Below are 20,000 nucleotides of genomic sequence, written 5' to 3'. Positions count from 1 at the left end.
CCCACCAGGGAAACAATTTATATATATATATATATATATAAGAGTTATCTCATGAAGCCAGTCTGAGTTCTGTCTGTGCAGATTATAAGGACATACTTTATTAAACTAAATATATTTCACTTTTATATTAATTAACAATATCGCCATAATGAGGCACAATTCATTGTTTGATGTTAAAATAATATTTTTAAACATATTTTTGATTCACAAATTCATCACCAGATAAAAATGTCATGGTTTCCCCCACACTTATATACAATAAATATTTAATAAACTTTATATAAATAAATATACATTTGTTTAAAAATGTATAATTTAACAGAATATAATCAAACATAATGGTTTTTAACAATGTATAAAGAACAAAATCTGAATGAAAATTGATGATAAAAAATGGTTAAATGTTACGGTAATGATAGAATCGTTTGAATTAAAATATGTGTTTATTATAATAAACTACATGTTGGTGATAGCAGCTAGCCTTGAGCATATTTAAGTGTTTGACAAAGAAAAGAAAAGAAAACATTTTTTTTTTGTTTTTTTATTTAAAAATGTGTTGCGGTGATGAATTTTGTTGCTCTCAGTGTCTCTAAAAATGTCAGAAAATACATTAAAATGTTTTAAATAGATGATAAATTCTTATTAAACAGTGACTTTAGGTTGTTTATGTTATAAAGGGTCAAATAAAATCTGTTTTAATGTTCTTTGATGTTTGCTATGAGCTGCACCATGTTGATGGGAATCAGCCAGTAGGGAAGTCTCAATTCTCCAAATTAGACTATTGATAAAAGAGTTATGATCTGATTCACTTTGTACTATATATATATATATATATATATATCTATATCTATAATGGGCTCATGTTGTGTGTTGTGTTTCCAGAGAGAGTGACCTTCTGTGAAGGAGGGGTGGATATTTCTGACTCAGATGACGAAGATGAAAGTAGGTTTTCTCTCATCTATTTCAAATGAAATGTAAATACAGTAATGTACGTGGATGATTTTAGCAACGTGTGTGTGAGTGTGTGTGTGTGTGTGATGGATCCCTGCAGCAGCTTGTTGTTAGGAGATTGAGTGATGAATGTGCAGAACAAACTCTGTGCTGCTTCTCTGCTTTTTAAGCCCTCCCCAGGAGCTTTGACCAGTGTCACCAGGCGCTGCAGGTCATCACCAGATATGTTCCATCGTAAGTTCTTTTGTCTTGTCTAACTATGAATGTTCTTCATTTACAATGGCTGAAACTAACTATTTCAATATGTGGCACCCAAACTCTGAACTCTCTGCCTCCTCTCCTCCTACGGTCTGATGCTTCTGGCGACTCTTTTAAAAATCACATTAACTCATTGAAGGTGGAAAGCATCACCACATTTCTACCATTAAAACCTGCTGGGCCTGTTGAGTTATTCTACCATTAAAGAGGATACGTGGTTTTGTAGTGTTTGTAGTTTTTTCCACCTATTTTCGGTCTCTTGGCCAATGAAATGCATCAGATTACATGTGGGAGTGTCGCAATGCATCATGGGACTTTTCCAGAACTTTGAAATCATCACAAAAAAAAAGACACAAAATGACCAAAAAAGACACAAAATGACTAAAAAAAGAAACAAAATGACCAAAAAAGACACAAAATGACTAAAAAAAGACACAAAATGACCAAAAAAGACACAAAATGACTAAAAAAAAGACACAAAATGACCAAAAAAGACACAAAATGTCTAAAAAAAGACACAAAATGACCAAAAAAGACACAAAATGACAAAAAAAAAGACACAAAATGACAAAAAAAAGACACAAAATGACCAAAAAAAGACACAAAATGACTTAAAAAAGACACAAAATGACTCAAAATGAGAATACATGTGGGAGTGTCCCAATGCATCATGGGACTTTTCCAGAACTTTGAAACCATCACCAAAAAAAGACACGAAATGACCAAAAAAGACACAAAATGACTAAAAAAAGACACAAAATGACCAAAAAAGACACAAAATGACTAAAAAAAAGACACAAAATGACCAAAAAAGACACAAAATGTCTAAAAAAAGACACAAAATGACCAAAAAAGACACAAAATGACCAAAAAAGACACAAAATGACAAAAAAAAAGACACAAAATGACAAAAAAAAGACACAAAATGACCAAAAAAAGACACAAAATGACTTAAAAAAGACACAAAATGACTCAAAATGAGAATAAATGTGGGAGTGTCCCAATGCATCATGGGACTTTTCCAGAACTTTGAAACCATCACCAAAAAAAGACACGAAATGACCAAAAAAGACACAAAATGACTAAAAAAAGACACAAAATGACCAAAAAAGACACAAAATGACTAAAAAAAGACACAAAATGACAAAAAAAGACACAAAATGACTAAAAAAGACACAAAATGACAAAAAAAAGACAAAATGACTTAAAAAAGACACAAAATGACAAAAAATGACACAAAACGACCAAAAAAAGACGCTGCAGGTCATCACCAGATATGTTCCATCGTGAAAAATGAGAATAAATGTGGGAGTGTCCCAATGCATCATGGGACTTTTCCAGAACTTTGAAATCATCACCAAAAAAAGACACAAAATGACCAAAAAGGACACAAAATGACTAAAATAAGACACAAAATGACCCCAAAAAAAAGACACAAAATGACTAAAAAAGACAAAATGACCCAAAAAAAAGACAAAATTACTTAAAAAAGACACAAAATGACACAAAATGACCAAAAAAAGACACAAAATGACTCAAAATGAGAATAAATGTGGGAGTGTCCCAATGCATCATGGGACTTTTCCAGAACTTTGAAATCATCACCAAAAAAAGACACAAAATGACCAAAAAAAGACACAAAATGACTAAAATAAGACACAAAATGACCCCAAAAAAAAGACACAAAATGACTAAAGACAAAATGACCCAAAAAAAAGACAAAATGACTTAAAAAAGACACAAAATGACACAAAATGACCAAAAAAAGACACAAAATGACTCAAAATGAGAATAAATGTGGGAGTGTCACAATGCATCATGGGACTTTTCCAGAACTTTGAAATCATCCCCAAAAAAAGACACAAAATGACCAAAAAAAGACACAAAATTACCAAAAGACACAAAATTACCAAAAAAAGGACAAAATTACTAAAAAAAAAAAAAAAAGAAACAAAATCACCAAAAAAAAACAAAATTACCAAAAGAAGACACAAAAAGACAAAAAAACTTTAAAATGACTCAAAAAGACACAAAAAGAGAATAAATGTGGGAGTGTCCCAATGCATCATGGGACTTTTCCAGAACTTATAAATCATGGTGAAGACGACTATAGCGGAGGGAGCTCAGATATAACAGCTATAAGCTCTCAGATACTTTATGAATTTCATTTCTATCTGCTACAGAGGCTGAAAAATCTATTATTTAGTAGAAGAGTTGACACTTCTGTTGGATTTACAGAGAAACTTCAGGTTTTAGGGGCTGATTTTAAAATCACCATCAGAGGTTTACAGGCAGTTTTTACAGCCGTTTTAGGCCTCAATGGGTTAAGACCAGATATCTTTTTAGACAGGCATTGGGATGACCAGCATGCATTGTACATATTATTTTATAATATTTATGTTTCATTGTGTTTTAACAGTTTTTTAATTGTCTTATGTTCCCTTATCTTATTTATTTCTTTTTATCTTCTGTAAAGCACTTTTTTGGTTTTATCTGTGAGAAGTGCTACATAAACAAACTTTACTTCCTTTTATTTCAGTACAAGTCGCTTTCTGATGCCCATTCTGCAAGAGAACTTCCCTTTTGTACAGAAATCCTCCAGAGCACTGGTAAGAGCCACGTTCATTATGCTTCACGTAATATGAACCCGCCAACATCATCGCTTCTCATTGTTTTATCACACTTTACAGCAAGGGGCTCAAACTGGTGGCCCGCGGGCCAATTGTGGCCCTCGTGATGATATTTTGTGGCCCCCACCTTGATATGAAAGTTTAATGTGAGTTTTATATGAATGACACTTTACCGTGTTGTGTGTGGAAGGTCCCTTTAATTACTGTTTTGGTCATTTTGTGTCTTTTTTAAATAATTTTGTGTCTTTTTTTAAAATAATTTTGTGTCTTTTTTTGGTCATTTGTGTCTTTTTTAAGTAATTTAGTGTTTTTTCAGTCATTTTGTGTCTTTTTTAATAATTTTGTGTCTTTTTTTTAAATAATTTTGTGTCTTTTTTGGTCATTTGTGTCTTTTTTAAGTAATTTAGTGTTTTTTCAGTCATTTTATGTCTCTTTTGGTAATTTTGTGTCTTTTTTGAATTATTTTGTCTTTTTTAAAAATAATTTTGTCTTTTTTGTAATTTTGTGTCTTTTTTGGTCATTTTGTGTCTTTTTTAAGTAATTTCGTTTTTTTCTGTTATTTTGTGTCTTTGTTTTCGTAATTTTGTGTCTTTTTTAGTAATTTTGTGTCTTTTTTAAGTAATTTCGTTTTTTTCTGTTATTTTGTGTCTTTGTTTTCGTAATTTTGTGTCTTTTTTGGTCATTTTGTGTCTTTTTTCAGTAATTTTGTGTCTTTTTTAAGTAATTTAGTTTTTTTTCTGTTATTTTGTGTCTTTGTTTTCGTAATTTTGTGTCTTTTTTAGTAATTTTGTGTCTTTTTTAAGTAATTTAGTTTTTTTTCTGTTATTTTGTGTCTTTTTTTAAAGTAATTTTGTCTCTTTTTTTTGGTAATTTTGTGTCTTTTATAAGTAATTTAGTTTTTTTCTGTTATTTTGTGTCTTTGTTTTCATAATTTTGTGTCTTTTTTTGGTCATTTTGGTACTGCCTCCAGCGGCCCCCAGGTGATTAGAGTTTGAGACCCCTGGGTTAGAGAGACTTTTCTTGGTTTGTCAGAAGCCTCATATATCAGTTAGTGGTGAATGGATGAATAGTAGCCAGAAACATGGTTACTTCAATGAACCATCAGACCTCAGCCTGTTGGGATTTAAGATGAAAAGGTTTATTAAAGCGCTGCCAGTGGAACCTGATTAGTTTGAGCTGTTTGTGATGATAACGCTCCAACAAGCTGTGGAAGTGTTGACTAATGAACTCCTGGTTCCAGTCAGTTCTTCTCTGGATCATTGATACAGTAGTTTTTGTTGCTCTGTACAGGAGTGTTACGTCCACAACCTGCTGAGGGTGACCACCTACATCCCGTCCATCAGACGAGACGTCCTGGAGGTGATCATCGGAAAGATGCTCAAACTGGACGTAAGTAGTGAAACTCCACACAACACTTATACATCGTATATATCACGATGTATATGTGAAATAGTTGGATGCTGCTCTGCTGACAGCACCACTGATTTCCTTCCTTTTCTCTTTTTCTGCTGCCAAACTAAACCAGTTTGTTGTTGCAGCTGTTGGACGTCAGCGTTTCACTGTCTGACTCTGAGAAATTCCTCTTCTTTTGGATTAAAACTGACTTTAAAACATTGTTTACCTCCTTCAACCAAAAAGCTGAGAAACTTTAAGTCTGTGCTCCGAATGTAAAATATTCACTGAACTTGTTTGAGTTTATAACTATAAGTACTTTTATTTCATTAAAAAAATGTCTATTTCCTCCTGTTATTTGTAACGGTGCACTTTGATAATAAAGATGAGTTTTAAAAAAAAAAAAGGCCATATTGCATCCTTCAGTGTCGTAAACTCACGGGGCGAGGTCTCTAGACCTAGTTTATATTATATATTATATATATATTATATATATTAGGGCGTGGTATTTAAATGAGGCTTGTTTAGAGCCGCCACATTAATAAACAGCTGATCATTCTCACGCTGTGATTGGAGAGATACGATCGTTTGATAAAATCACATGTGAATCCTGTCATAAGACCAAATATAAGCTCAGATCTGAGCTGGTTTCTACATTGGTTTGATGAATGAGGACCTCTGTGTTTGGTGTATTTCAGGTGAGTGCATCTCGGTCAGACATCGAGGAGGCAGAAGAAAATGTTGTGCCCAGCCAGCGGACTGAAGAAGGACTCTTTGACATGGTGACTATGCTGTCCTCCTCATGGTGTTGAGCTACTTCCTGTTATTTAATAGCCGAGTTTCCTTCAGGGGGAAGAGTGGCCACCGGGAAAGTCTCAGGCCACGCCCTCTCTAACGTCTCAGGCCACGCCCTCTCTAAAGTCTCAGGCCACGCCCTCTCTAACGTCTCAGGCCACGCCCTCTCTAACGTCTCAGGCCACGCCCTCTCTAACGTCTCAGGCCACGCCCTCTCTAAAGTCTCAGGCCACGCCCTCTCTAAAGTCTCAGGCCACGCCCTCTCTAACGTCTCAGGCCACGCCCTCTCTAAAGTCTCAGGCCACGCCCTCTCTAACGTCTCAGGCCACGCCCTCTCTAACGTCTCAGGCCACGCCCTCTCTAACGTCTCAGGCCACGCCCTCTCTAACGTCTCAGGCCACGCCCTCTCAAAAGTCTCAGGCCACGCCCTCTCTAAAGTCTCAGGCCACGCCCTCTCTAACGTCTCAGGCCACGCCCTCTCAAAAGTCTCAGGCCACGCCCTCTCTAAAGTCTCAGGCCACGCCCTCTCTAAAGTCTCAGGCCACGCCCTCTCTAAAGTCTCAGGCCACGCCCTCTCTAAAGTCTCAGGCCACGCCCTCTCTAACGTCTCAGGCCACACCCTCTCTAAAGTCTCAGGCCACGCCCTCTCTAAAGTCTCAGGCCACGCCCTCTCTAACGTCTCAGGCCACGCCCTCTCTAAAGTCTCAGGCCACGCCCTCTCTAACGTCTCAGGCCACACCCTCTCTAAAGTCTCAGGCCACGCCCTCTCTAAAGTCTCAGGCCACGCCCTCTCTAACGTCTCAGGCCACGCCCTCTCTAACGTCTCAGGCCACGCCCTCTCGAAAGTCTCAGGCCACGCCCTCTTTTAAGTCTCAGGCCACGCCCTCTCGAAAGTCTCAGGCCACGCCCTCTTTTAAGTCTCAGGCCACGCCCTCTTTTAAGTCTCAGGCCACGCCCTCTTTTAAGTCTCAGGCCACGCCCTCTCTAAAGTCTCAGGCCACGCCCTCTCTATAGTCTCAGGCCACGCCCTCTTTTAAGTCTCAGGCCACGCCCTCTCTAATGTCTCAGGCCACGCCCTCTCTAAAGTCTCAGGCCACGCCCTCTTTTAAGTCTCAGGCCACGCCCTCTCTAAAGTCTCAGGCCACGCCCTCTCTAAAGTCTCAGGCCACGCCCTCTAAAGTCTCAGGCCACGCCCTCTCTAAAGTCTCAGGCCACGCCCTCTCTAGTGTCTCAGGCCACGCCCTCTCTAAAGTCTCAGGCCACGCCCTCTCTAAAGTCTCAGGCCACGCCCTCTCTAAAGTCTCAGGCCACGCCCTCTCTAATATGCACATAGTCTCCGCTGATCATAAACATAGTGATGGTGAATTAACCGGCATCACTAACTGTGCACAGAGTGTCTGGTGCTTGTTGTAAACAAACAGAGGTCGCTAAGTGAACACCTCCTGCAGCAGCAGCACATACACACTGTACTGCTACAGAGCTAACTGTTAGCCTGTTAGCACATACACACTGTACTGCTACAGAGCTAACTGTTAGCCTGTTAGCACATACACACTGTACTGCTACAGAGCTAACTGTTAGCCTGTTAGCAATTAGCAGACTGGACGCTAAGGGATTAACATCCCTTCCGGCTCTGCAGCTGGGAGAGACTGCTGCAGGAGGACTGAGCTGCTTCGGCATGACAGAGAGACGCCTGAACGCCTCCCTGTCTGTCTCAGTCCCGTCCCCACATCATCACTAAACTAAACCCCGTCCACCTGTCGGGGCCGGTCCCAGGTATTCCAAACCATCCAAACACACTGCTGCATACGCTGTTCGGTTAGCATTAGCTGACAATTAAAATAGTTTTAATCACAAATGGCTTAACTGTGCCTAACGGTATGATTTACTTTCTGTTGCTAAACACATGCTGCTTTCAAAATAAGAGCACAGTGTGTTAACAGAATCCACCTACAATAATTAATTAAAATATGCAATGATTAAGATCAGTGTATATGACGGAATAGAGGCATTTAGAGTTCACTGTCTCATTTTAAGTCTCTTCTTAAAACCCACCTCTTCTCGTTGGCTTTTAACACCACGTTAATTTTGATTGATTGAGGTTGATTTTAACACGTGTTGATTTTATGTTGATTTTATGATTTTTTTTTTATTTGTATACATGCATATTTTATTTTGTGCGGGCAGTACATTTTACATTTTATTTTTATTTTTTTTCCTATTTTTAATTTATTTTCTTATTGCATTTTACTGTTCTATTGCTTACTACATCTCTTTGTATTGTGTTATCTATTTATTGTTTGTGCAGCACTTTGGAAACCTTGTGTTTGCTAAAATTGTGCTATATAAATAAAGTGGATTGGATTAAAATCTGCGAGAGGCCACTAAATTTGGGCTTTTTATAGAAAATCCATCTAACAGCAGCACAGTAACAAGTAGGATAACAAAGATTCTATGCCACGGTGTCTCCTGACTCCATCCATCCATCCATCCATCCATCCATCAATCCATCCATCCATCCATCCATCATCCATCCTTTCACCCACCCATCATCTATCCATCATCCATCCATCCATCCATCCATCCTTTCACCCACCCATCCATCCATCCATCCATCCATCCATCCATCCATCCACCCATCATCCATCCATCCATCCATTCATCCATCCATCCATCCATCCATCCATCCACCCATCATCCATCCATCCATCCATCCACCCATCATCCATCCATCCATCCATCCATCCTTCCACCCACCATCATCTATCCATCCATCCATCCATCCATCCATCCATCCTTCCACCCACCTATCCACCCATCCATCCTTCCACCCACCATCATCTATCCATCCATCCATCCATCCATCCATCCATCCTTTCACCCACCCATCATCCATCCATCATCCATCCATCCTTCCACCCACCTATCCACCCATCCATCCTTCCACCCACCATCATCTATCCATCATCCATCCATCCATCCATCCATCCATCCTTCCACCCACCTATCCACCCATCCATCCTTCCACCCACCATCACCTATCCATCCATCCATCCAACCATCCATCCATCCTTTCACCCACCCATCATCTATCCATCATCCATCCATCAGCCATCCATCCATCCTTCCACCCACCCACCCATCATCTATCCATCCATCCATCCACCCACCCATCATCGATCCATCCACCCATCCATCCATCCATCCATCCATCCATCCATCCATCCATCCATCCATCCATCCATCCATCCATCCATCCATCCACCCACCCATCCACCCACCCATCCATCCATCCATCCATCCATCCATCGACTCATTTAGCTCTCAAAGTGCACAAGATCGATGCATTTGACTGTCTGATGTACTAATGTTCTCCCGGGGGCTGCCTATTCTAAACGGTGTGTCTATGTTGTGTGTCAGGATGAGGACCTGTCAGCTGACCTCCCCTCCAGGTCCTCTGTGATGGCCCACCCAGTGGCTGACAGGCTGGACACTCTCATGGCCGTTCTCATGGCGTACATCAAGGACGTCTGTCACGTCAACGGTAGCTCAACTTTTAGAGTCCACCTTTCCCATAACAGAACTGACCAATAACAGGAAGTGTTTCAGTTTATTTACTGTATTTAGAAGCTTTTGCTTTTCTAATTATAATTTTCTGAGAAACACACAAACAAATGACAAAAAACACACAAAAAAATGACAAAAAACACATTAAAACACACAAAAAATGACAAAAATGACAAAAAACACAAAAAATGACAAAAATGACAAAAACCCACAAAAAAAACACAAAACATTTTTTTTAAACAAAAAAGACATAAAAACACATTAAAAACACATAAAAACACACCAAAGGAGCCCAACCAAGTATTGATGGTTAGAAATGAACAGACTTTTCAGAAGCCTGACATTTATGTTTAAAATACAATACATTTTTATTGATCCAATGTAATATTCTAATTTTCTGAGTTTTGTGTTTTCATTCTCTCTAAGCCAGAATCATCAAAACTACAAGAAAAACAGGCTTGAAATATTTCACTCTATGTGTAATGAATCTATATAATGTATGAGTTTCACTTTCTGAAATAATTGACAAAAAATATTGAACGTTTTCATGATATTCTATATATTCTAATGTATATGTGTAAAAAAAAAAAAAAGACACAAAATGACCAAAAATAGTTGCAAAAATGACCCAAAACGACACAAAAATGACCAAAAAGACACAAAAATTACCAAAAAAAACATAAAATTAGCAAAAGAGACACAACATAACAAAGAAAATACATAAAATGACCAAAAAGACACAGGATGATCAAAAAGACACAAAAAGACCAAAAAATTGTTGCAAAAATGACCCAAAAAAACACAAAAATGACCAAAAAGACACAAAATGACCAAAAAATATTTGCAAAAATGACCCTAAAAGACACAGAAATGACCAAAAAGACACAAAATGACCAAAAATAGATGTAAAAATGACCCAAAAAGGCACAAAAATTACCAGAAAGACACAACATAAAGAAAATACATAAAATTACCAAAAAGACACAAAATGACCAAAAAGAGACAAATTTACCAAAAGAGACAGAAAATACCAACTGTGGACTTGTGTCCTTGTGTAGTGAATGTTTTAAAGTGTCTCATCCTTTGTTTCTCTGTTGTTTTCTCTCCCTCAGACTGTCTCCATGTGGAAAGAACGAAGGATCTGTACAGAGATTTATTAAGTGTGTTTGACAAGCTCATCCTGCCAACACACGCTTCCAGTCATGTCCAGTACACACTCTTCTACCTCTGCAGCTTCAGAGTGGTCAGTACTGACTGTGGACTCACATATTCAACTTCTGATCAATATTCTAATTTTCTGAGACACTGAGTTTAGTGTTTTCATTCTCTCTAAGCCAGAATCATCAAAATTACAAGAAAAACAGGCTTGAAATATTTCACTCTATGTGTAATGAATCTATATAATGTTTGAGTTTCACTTTCTGAAATAATTGACAAAAAATGTTGTGATGGTTTGAGCTGTAGCTGTGTTGTATTTCCTGTGCTCCAGGCCTTGGCCGAGGCCTTCCTGGATCACCTGTGGAAGATCCTCCAGAATCCCTCCCAGCCGGCCGTGCTCCGCCAGGCTGCTGCTGGATACCTGGGCAGCTTCCTGGCTCGAGCCAAGTTCATCCCTGTCCTGTGAGTTCATTCTGCTGGAGAAAACAAAAGCCAGCTTAACCCTGTGGAGTGTCCTGGAGCTCCAAATAATCAGACTTGTTGCCTCCATCAGACTAGAAAACAAAGCAGCGTGGAGCCCTACTGTACATTTACCTCTAAAGTTCTGGCTGTAAACTCCATGAGGCCAGTTTCAGTTTGATGATGATATACCAAGTAAAACTGGAGACAAGCTCAAATAGATTTAGTATCAAATGATAGAACTGGATGGAACCCTCTTATATGGTAGATTTGACACCTTTGGTCACATTTGACACATTTACAATTCTTTATTGAGCATGATAGTGTTTTGAAAGTTAAAAAAAAGATTCAAAATCACATTTTATGTTGGACTAAAGGACTAAAAAAGACACAAAATGACTAAAAAAAGACACAAAATGACTAAAAAAAGACACAAAATGAGTAAAAAGACACAAAATGACTAAAAAAAGACACAAAATGACTAAAAGTGTTGTGCTAAACACAAAGAGCCAAATCAAACAGAGTCCCACTAGAATAAAACCAGAGTTGATGACAGGATCACACACAATCACAAAATCACATTTATGTTGGTTTTTCTTTGTTTCTTTTTGGTTCTAAATGTTGATCCAGTAAGTCAGAATGAAAAATCAATTATTATTATTATCAGGTCATATAGGTGAAAAATCTACCAACATGGTATTTAAACATGTTTTAAGGTGAATACAGGCAGGATGGAAGGAGTCAGACATGGACTAAACTCCATAGAGTTAATGTAATGAGCAGGTAATTCCTCTGTGACTGTTAATACTGCTGCTGTTCTAATCCTGGTCCTCCCCCCTCCTGCAGAACGGTCCGGGCCTGTCTGGACCTGCTGCTCTCCTGGCTCCACCGCTACATAGACAGCCAGGACAGCAGCGGCAGACAGGCCTGCTGTGACATCAGCCTCCACGGGCCTTTCTACTCCGCCTGCCAGGCCGTCTTCTACACACTGATCTTCAGACACAGAGCCATGCTGGAGGGCAACATGAAGACAGGTACCACACTCTGATCTAACCAGCCTCCACAGCCATTATATGACTGTTAGCAGGGTCACCAGGTAGGTAGGTAGGTTGGTTGGTTGGTTGGTTGGTTGGTTGGTTGGTTGTTTAGGAGGTTGGTTGGTTGGTTGGTTGGTTGTTTAGGAGGTAGGTAGGTTGGTTGGTTGGTTGTTTAGGAGGTAGGTAGGTAGGTAGGTTGGTTGGTTGGTTGTTTAGGAGGTTGGTTGGTTGGTTGGTTGGTTGTTTAGGAGGTAGGTAGGTTGGTTGATTGGTTGGTTGGTTGGTTGGTTGGTTGGTTGGTTGTTTATGAGGTAGGTAGGTAGGTAGGTAGGTAGGTAGGTTGGTTGATTGGTTGGTTGGTTGTTTAGGAGGTAGGTAGGTTGGTTGGTTGGTTGGTTGGTTGGTTGTTTGTTTATGAGGTAGGTAGGTAGGTAGGTTGGTTGGTTGGTTGTTTAGGAGGTAGGTAGGTTGGTTGGTTGGTTGGTTGGTTGGTTGGTTGGTTGGTTGGTTGGTTGGTTGTTTATGAGGTAGGTAGGTAGGTTGGTTGGTTGGTTGTTTAGGTGGTTGGTTGGTTGGTTGGTTGTTTAGGAGGTTGGTAGGTAGGTTGGTTGTTTAGGAGGTAGGTAGGTTGGTTGGTTGGTTGGTTGGTTGTTTATGAGGTAGGTAGGTAGGTAGGTAGGTAGGTTGGTTGGTTGGTTGGTTGGTTGTTTAGGAGGTTGGTAGGTAGGTTGGTTGTTTAGGTCAGCTATTCTCAACCTTGGGGTCGGGACCCCAAATGGGGTCGCGAGATGATTTCTGGGGGTCGCCAAATCATTTTGGAAGTCAGCTCTGTCTCCACTGTGTTAAAGTGTTCATGTGTTTTAGTCTTTTTGGTCACTTAATGTCCTTTTTTTGTCATATTGTGTCTTTTTGTGTCTTTTTTGATCATTTTGTGGTCAATTTGTGTCTTTTTTTGGTCATTTTGTTTCTTTTTTGGGTGATCTGAACTGTGCGTGTGAGATTGTGTTCAGTGAGCGGGGGTCACAGACAACATGCATGTTAAATTGGGGGTCATGACTTAAAAGGTTGAGAACTACTGGTTTAGGAGGTAGGTAGGTAGGTAGGTTGGTTGGTAGGTTGGGAGGTTGGTTGGTTGGTTGGTAGGTTTTTCATTTTTAATGATAAATTATATCAAACATGTTTTGGTTTTTTTACCATTAAAAAACAAAACAGCACAGAGTTTTATCAGCTCCAGGCATCGATACAATAGTCTCAGATCAGTTCTCAGACTCAGACGTGTCAACTTCATGCTGACTCTCACATACTCAACTTCAGACTAGACTTCAGATCCACATTGATGAATGCTGAGCCTTCTGTACAAATGACTGTAAGTGTGTGTGTGTGTGTGTGTCAGGTCTGGAGTACCTGCAGAGTCTGAACCTGGAGCGGGTGGTGATGTGTCAGCTGAACCCCCTCAAAGTCTGTCTGCCGTCAGTCACCAGCATGTTTGCTGCCATCACCAGGTAACTGCCACCAGACTACTAGTGCATAGGGCTGGGCGATATATCCATATAAAAGATATATCCATATAAAAGATATATCCATATAAAAGATATATCCATATATAAGATATATCCATATAAAAGATATATCCATATAGAAGATATATCCATATAGAAGATATATCCATATATAAGATATATCCATATAAAAGATATATCCATATAAAAGATATATCCATATATAAGATATATCCATATAAAAGATATATCCATATAAAAGATATATCCATATAAAAGATATATCCATATATAAGATATATCCATATAAAAGATATATCCATATAAAAGATATATCCATATAGAAGACATATCCATATATAAGATATATCCATATAAAAGATATATCCATATAAAAGACATATCCATATAAAAGACATATCCATATAAAAGATATATCCATATAGAAGACATATCCATATAAAAGATATATCCATATAAAAGACATATCCATATAAAAGATATATCCATATAAAAGACATATCCATATAAAAGATATATCCATATAAAAGATATATCCATATAGAAGACATATCCATATAAAAGATATATCCATATAAAAGATATATCCATATAGAAGACATATCCATATAAAAGATATATCCATATAGAAGACATATCCATATATTTTTAAATGTGATATGGAATTAGACCATATCACATTTATCCATTCAGTCAAATTTTTGTTCTTTCTTTCTATATAAATGCTGCCCTTACTAGGGTTTGTCATATTTAGTTCTTCATTGCCAACCCAACAGGCGGTAATGAAACAGCTGGAGCAGTTTGTCCCTGTTTGGTGACAGCAGCTGTGTGTGTTGCAGGAAGTACCAGGTGGTGTTCTGCTACACCGTCATAGAGAGGAACAACCGCCACGTGCTGCCGGTGGTCCGCAGCTCTGCAGGAGGAGACAGCGTGACCACCAACACCAACCCTCTGGACAGCTGCTTCCCCTTTGACCCCTACCTGCTCAAGAGGTTCTCCATCACTATCTGTTGTCAGATACTCTAGCCTGTCACTATACTTTCTCCTCTGACCCAGTTTACAGTTATAGTCAGGTGCAAATATGGTTTAACCCTAAAACAATTCTTTCTTTAGCCCCATTTTCAAACTGGTGTCCTCCAGGTCTTTAAAATGACCATTAGTCCTTTTAGTCAGGAGGCGGAGCTAAATAAAGGGGACACGTCCCACTAAAGAGACACAGTTTTTATTCCACATGCTCTCTATCACCATAAGTTTGCATTTCTGATGGGAGACACTTCATCAAGATGGTGGATCGGAGACGGCTCCCATATAAAATCTATGAGAACCAAAATATCTTCCAAGACACTCAGAAGGTCAATCTGGGTGTCAAGAGTCTGCAGCAGAAAAAAGTCACAATCACAAGAAAAAATAGTTTAAATTACAAGAAAAAAGTCAAAATTTCCAGAAAAAAGTCAAAATTACAAGAAAAAAGTCAAAATTACAAGAAAAAAGTCTAAATGACCAGAAAAAAGTAAACATTACAAGAAGAAAGCCAAAATTACAAGAAAAAAAGCCAAAATTACGAGAAAAAATGTCAAAATTACAAGAAAAAATAGTTTAAATTACAAAAAAAAGCCAAAATTTCCAGAAAAAAGTCAAAATTACAAGAAAAAAGTCTAAATGACCAGAAAAAAGTAAACATTACAAGAAGAAAGCCAAAATTACAAGAAAAAAAGCCAAAATTACGAGAAAAAATGTCAAAATTACAAGAAAAAATAGTTTAAATTACAAAAAAAAGCCAAAATTTCCAGAAAAAAATGTCTAAATTTCCAGAAAAAAAGTCAAAATTACAAGGAAAAAGTCAAAATTGTTAAAATCTACATTTTCTGGGTCAAAGAATCATTTAAAGCTCTTGAGAATATCACTAGATGATTATTTGATCAATAGATATGTTCATTTTGTATTTACCTCATTACCAACTCATTAATATAGCTCATATACAGTTCATATGTTCTGAAACATGAATATCATGCACACATTTAATTGAACTTTATTAGATTCACTCGTATTATTTATTCCATTTACAAACTTTTTTCTTTATATATGCACGCACCTATTATTTTTTAATTTAATTTTGCTGATATTGAATATTTTTGTGTCAAGAATTGTGATTGGATCTGAAGACGTGGTGCTACACTTCAAATCCTGATTCACAAAACGTTTCTTTGTGACATATAAATAGTTTTTAATGCTTATTGAGTTGGTTTTTGTCTTCTTCAAAAAATAGTTAATGCACTTAACCAGATATGATGAAACTGCAATTTTAAATATGTTTACAGCAACTTAACATATTTCATGCTCAAATGCATGTAGACTGTAAAAAGGTGTTTAATCTAAAAACCAGATCAACCAGTAAATCTAAAGGTCTAAAACCAGATCAACCAGTAAATCTAAAGGTCTAAAACCAGATCAAACAGTAAATCTAAAGGTCTAAAACCAGATCAAACAGTAAATCTAAAGGTCTAAAACCAGATCAAACAGTAAATCTAAAGGTCTAAAACCAGATCAAACAGTAAATCTAAAGGTCTAAAACCAGATCAAACAGTAAATCTAAAGGTCTAAAACCAGATCAAACAGTAAATCTAAAGGTCTAAAACCAGATCAAACAGTAAATCTAAAGGTCTAAAACCAGATCAAACAGTAAATCTAAAGGTCTAAAACCAGATCAAACAGTAAATCTAAAGGTCTAAAACCAGATCAAACAGTAAATCTGAGGGAAATGATCTTGCTGCATGGACAGATAATTTACCTTGACAAGATTTATTAAATTAAGATTATTAAATCTAGAGCACTTCTAAATCTAAAGTTTTTTTTATCTTAAGAACCAAATAATTTGCAGTTATAGGAATACAAAAGGTTTGAAGCTAATAAAAAAATAACCACTTACTGTGATTTATTTTTAGATGACTATTTTATATTATTTGCTAATACTCTCGAGTCAAGAGTATTAGTTTTATTTATTTATACAGACTAAAAAAATCATATATTCTATATATTTTTCAGTATTTTTTAATATCATCAAGAATATCATTATCGCAAAAACACCCTGAAATATGGTGATAATATTTTAGGGCCGTATCGCCCAGCCGTAATATCTCCCAGCCCTAATATCGCCCAGCCCTAATATCTCCCAGCCCTAATATCGCCCGGCCCTAATATCCCCCGGCCCTAATATCGCCCGGCCCTAATATCTCCCGGCCCTAATATCGCCCGGCCCTAATATCGCCCAGCCCTAATATCGCCCAGCCCTAATATCGCCCAGCCCTATTATCGCCCAGCCCTAATATCGCCCAGCCCTAATATCGCCCAGCCCTAATATCTCCCGGCCCTAATATCCCCCGGCCCTAATATCGCCCGGCCCTAATATCTCCCGGCCCTAATATCGCCCGGCCCTAATATCGCCCAGCCCTATTATCGCCCAGCCCTAATATCCCCCGGCCCTAATATCGCCCGGCCCTAATATCGCCCAGCCCTAATATCGCCCGGCCCTAATATCGCCCGGCCCTATTATCGCCCGGCCCTAATATCGCCCGGCCCTAATATCGCCCAGCCCTAATATCTCCCAGCCCTAATATCGCCCAGCCCTAATATCTCCCAGCCCTAATATCGCCCAGCCCTAATATCTCCCAGCCCTAATATCGCCCAGCCCTAATATCGCCCAGCCCTAATATCTACCAGCCCTAATATCGCCCAGCCCTAATATCTCCCAGCCCTAATATCTCCCAGCCCTAATATCGCCCAGCCCTAATATCTACCAGCCCTAATATCTACCAGCCCTAATATCGCCCAGCCCTAATATCTCCCAGCCCTAATATCGCCCAGCCCTAATATCGCCCAGCCCTACAGCTGAGACCACCATCATCTGCTGCTCCAGCACTAAAACTGTGAAACACTTATTTTAGTCTTAGACTTCTGATTCTGGGTAACAAAGCATCGTATTATATTCTTCCAACATTGATTCTTGACCTGAGAACAAACATTTAGCAGCAAGTCAAACATTTACTCTCCATCAAGTGTGTGTGTTGATGTGTTGTTGTGTGTGTGTGTGTGTGTGTGTGTGTGTGTGTGTGTGTGTGTATGTGTCGATGTGTTGTTGTGTGTGTGTTGATGTGTTATTGTGTGTTATTGTGTGTGTGCAGGTCTGGTCAGCTGATGGAGCCTCTCTACCAGGTGTGGGAGGAGCTAGCAGACACAGAGCTGCTTCTCACCACATCAGGACAACAGGTGAGATAATACAGACGCATCTCATACATTAGAATATCATAGAAAAGTGTATTTATGTCAGTTATTCAATTCTAAAACTGGAAATAACTCATTCTATATAGATCTATTACACACAGACTGAAAGTAGACTAGACTCTTGTACTTTTACTTCAGTAAGTTTTGAATGTTCGTTCTGTTTCTGTTCGTTCTGTTTCTGTTCGTTCTGTTCATTCTGTTTCTGTTCATTCTGTTTCTGTTCGTTCTGTTTCTGTTCGTTCTGTTCATTCTGTTTCTGTTCGTTCTGTTTCTGTTCGTTCTGTTTCTGTTCGTTCTGTTTATTCTGTTTCTGTTTATTCTGTTTCTGTTCGTTCTGTTTCTGTTCGTTCTGTTTCTGTTCGTTCTGTTTATTCTGTTTCTGTTCGTTCTGTTTCTGTTCGTTCTGTTTCTGTTCGTTCTGTTTATTCTGTTTCTGTTTATTCTGTTTCTGTTCGTTCTGTTTCTGTTCGTTCTGTTTATTCTGTTTCTGTTTATTCTGTTTCTGTTCGTTCTGTTTCTGTTCGTTCTGTTTCTGTTCGTTCTGTTTATTCTGTTTCTGTTTATTCTGTTTCTGTTCGTTCTGTTTCTGTTCGTTCTGTTTCTGTTCGTTCTGTTTATTCTGTTTCTGTTTATTCTGTTTCTGTTCGTTCTGTTTCTGTTCGTTCTGTTTCTGTTCGTTCTGTTTATTCTGTTTCTGTTTATTCTGTTTCTGTTCGTTCTGTTTCTGTTCGTTCTGTTTCTGTTCGTTCTGTTTCTGTTCGTTCTGTTCATTCTGTTTCTGTTCGTTCTGTTTCTGTTCGTTCTGTTTTTTCTGTTTCTGTTTATTCTGTTTCTGTTTATTCTGTTTCTGTTCGTTCTGTTTCTGTTCATTCTGTGTCTGTTCGTTCTGTGTCTGTTCGTTCTGTTTCTGTTCGTTCTGTTTCTGTTTCTGTTCGTTCTGTTTCTGTGTCTGTTCGTTCTGTTTCTGTTCGTTCTGTGTCTGTTCGTTCTGTGTCTGTTCGTTCTGTTTCTGTTCGTTCTGTTTCTGTTCGTTCTGTTTCTGTGTCTGTTCGTTCTGTTTCTGTTCGTTCTGTTTCTGTTCATTCTGTTTATTCTGTTTCTGTTCGTTCTGTTTCTGTTCGTTCTGTTTCTGTTCATTCTGTTTCTGTTCGTTCTGTTCATTCTGTTTCTGTTCATTCTGTTTCTGTTCGTTCTGTTTCTGTTCGTTCTGTGTCTGTTCATTCTGTTTCTGTTCATTCTGTTCGTTCTGTGTCTGTTCTGTGTCTGTTCGTTCTGTGTCTGTTCATTCTGTTCGTTCTGTGTCTGTTCTGTGTCTGTTCATTCTGTTTGTTCTGTGTCTGTTCATTCTGTTTGTTCTGTGTCTGTTCATTCTGTTTGTTCTGTGTCTGTTCATTCTGTTTCTGTTCGTTCTGTTCGTTCTGTGTCTGTTCATTCTGTTTGTTCTGTGTCTGTTCATTCTGTTCGTTCTGTGTCTGTTCATTCTGTTCGTTCTGTGTCTGTTCATTCTGTTTGTTCTGTGTCTGTTCATTCTGTTTGTTCTGTGTCTGTTCATTCTGTTTCTGTTCGTTCTGTTCGTTCTGTGTCTGTTCATTCTGTTTGTTCTGTGTCTGTTCATTCTGTTTCTGTTCGTTCTGTTCGTTCTGTGTCTGTTCATTCTGTTCGTTCTGTGTCTGTTCATTCTGTTCGTTCTGTGTCTGTTCAGGGCTCGAGGGAGGACGAGGATGACTTCCTGAGTGGAGACACTCCTCAGGCAGAGGGGATTGTGGGAATGACTCCGAGCTCCTACGACTCGGCGCTCCGCAGCCCGAGTGACGTGGGTTCACCCCCCCTCGTCTTCCAGAGACCCTGATCATCAACAATACGCTTCACTTATAAAGACTCAAATAGCTGATATTACACAGACGGTTACAAACGTTTTCATTTATGATGAATCACAGTTCAGACCACGTCAGCCG

At 38.5% G+C, this 20,000-nt stretch overlaps 1 protein-coding gene across 1 annotated transcript in view; it reads left to right on the top strand.

Moving 5' to 3' along the window:
• rrn3 (RRN3 homolog, RNA polymerase I transcription factor) overlaps positions 1-20,000 on the top strand; it is a 27,178-nt gene that overhangs the window by 6,926 nt on the left and 252 nt on the right. The window contains exons 4-16 of the mRNA XM_059347969.1: positions 883-942; positions 1,122-1,185; positions 3,749-3,818; positions 5,130-5,228; positions 5,930-6,013; positions 9,447-9,570; positions 10,706-10,836; positions 11,083-11,213; positions 12,057-12,244; positions 13,641-13,749; positions 14,607-14,759; positions 17,946-18,030; positions 19,748-20,000. The exon at positions 19,748-20,000 is cut by the window's right edge and continues 252 nt beyond it. Of these exons, the coding sequence (XP_059203952.1) occupies positions 883-942; positions 1,122-1,185; positions 3,749-3,818; positions 5,130-5,228; positions 5,930-6,013; positions 9,447-9,570; positions 10,706-10,836; positions 11,083-11,213; positions 12,057-12,244; positions 13,641-13,749; positions 14,607-14,759; positions 17,946-18,030; positions 19,748-19,894 (1,445 nt within the window). The 3' untranslated portion in view covers positions 19,895-20,000. The remainder of the gene's footprint in view (positions 1-882; positions 943-1,121; positions 1,186-3,748; positions 3,819-5,129; positions 5,229-5,929; positions 6,014-9,446; positions 9,571-10,705; positions 10,837-11,082; positions 11,214-12,056; positions 12,245-13,640; positions 13,750-14,606; positions 14,760-17,945; positions 18,031-19,747) is intronic.

The sequence above is a fragment of the Centropristis striata genome, chromosome 13 (genome assembly GCF_030273125.1).
Source record: "Centropristis striata isolate RG_2023a ecotype Rhode Island chromosome 13, C.striata_1.0, whole genome shotgun sequence".
NCBI classification, from domain to species: Eukaryota; Metazoa; Chordata; class Actinopteri; order Perciformes; family Serranidae; genus Centropristis; species Centropristis striata.
Note: the sequence above shows the minus strand (reverse complement) of the source record. Positions and strands in the feature narration are given on the sequence as shown.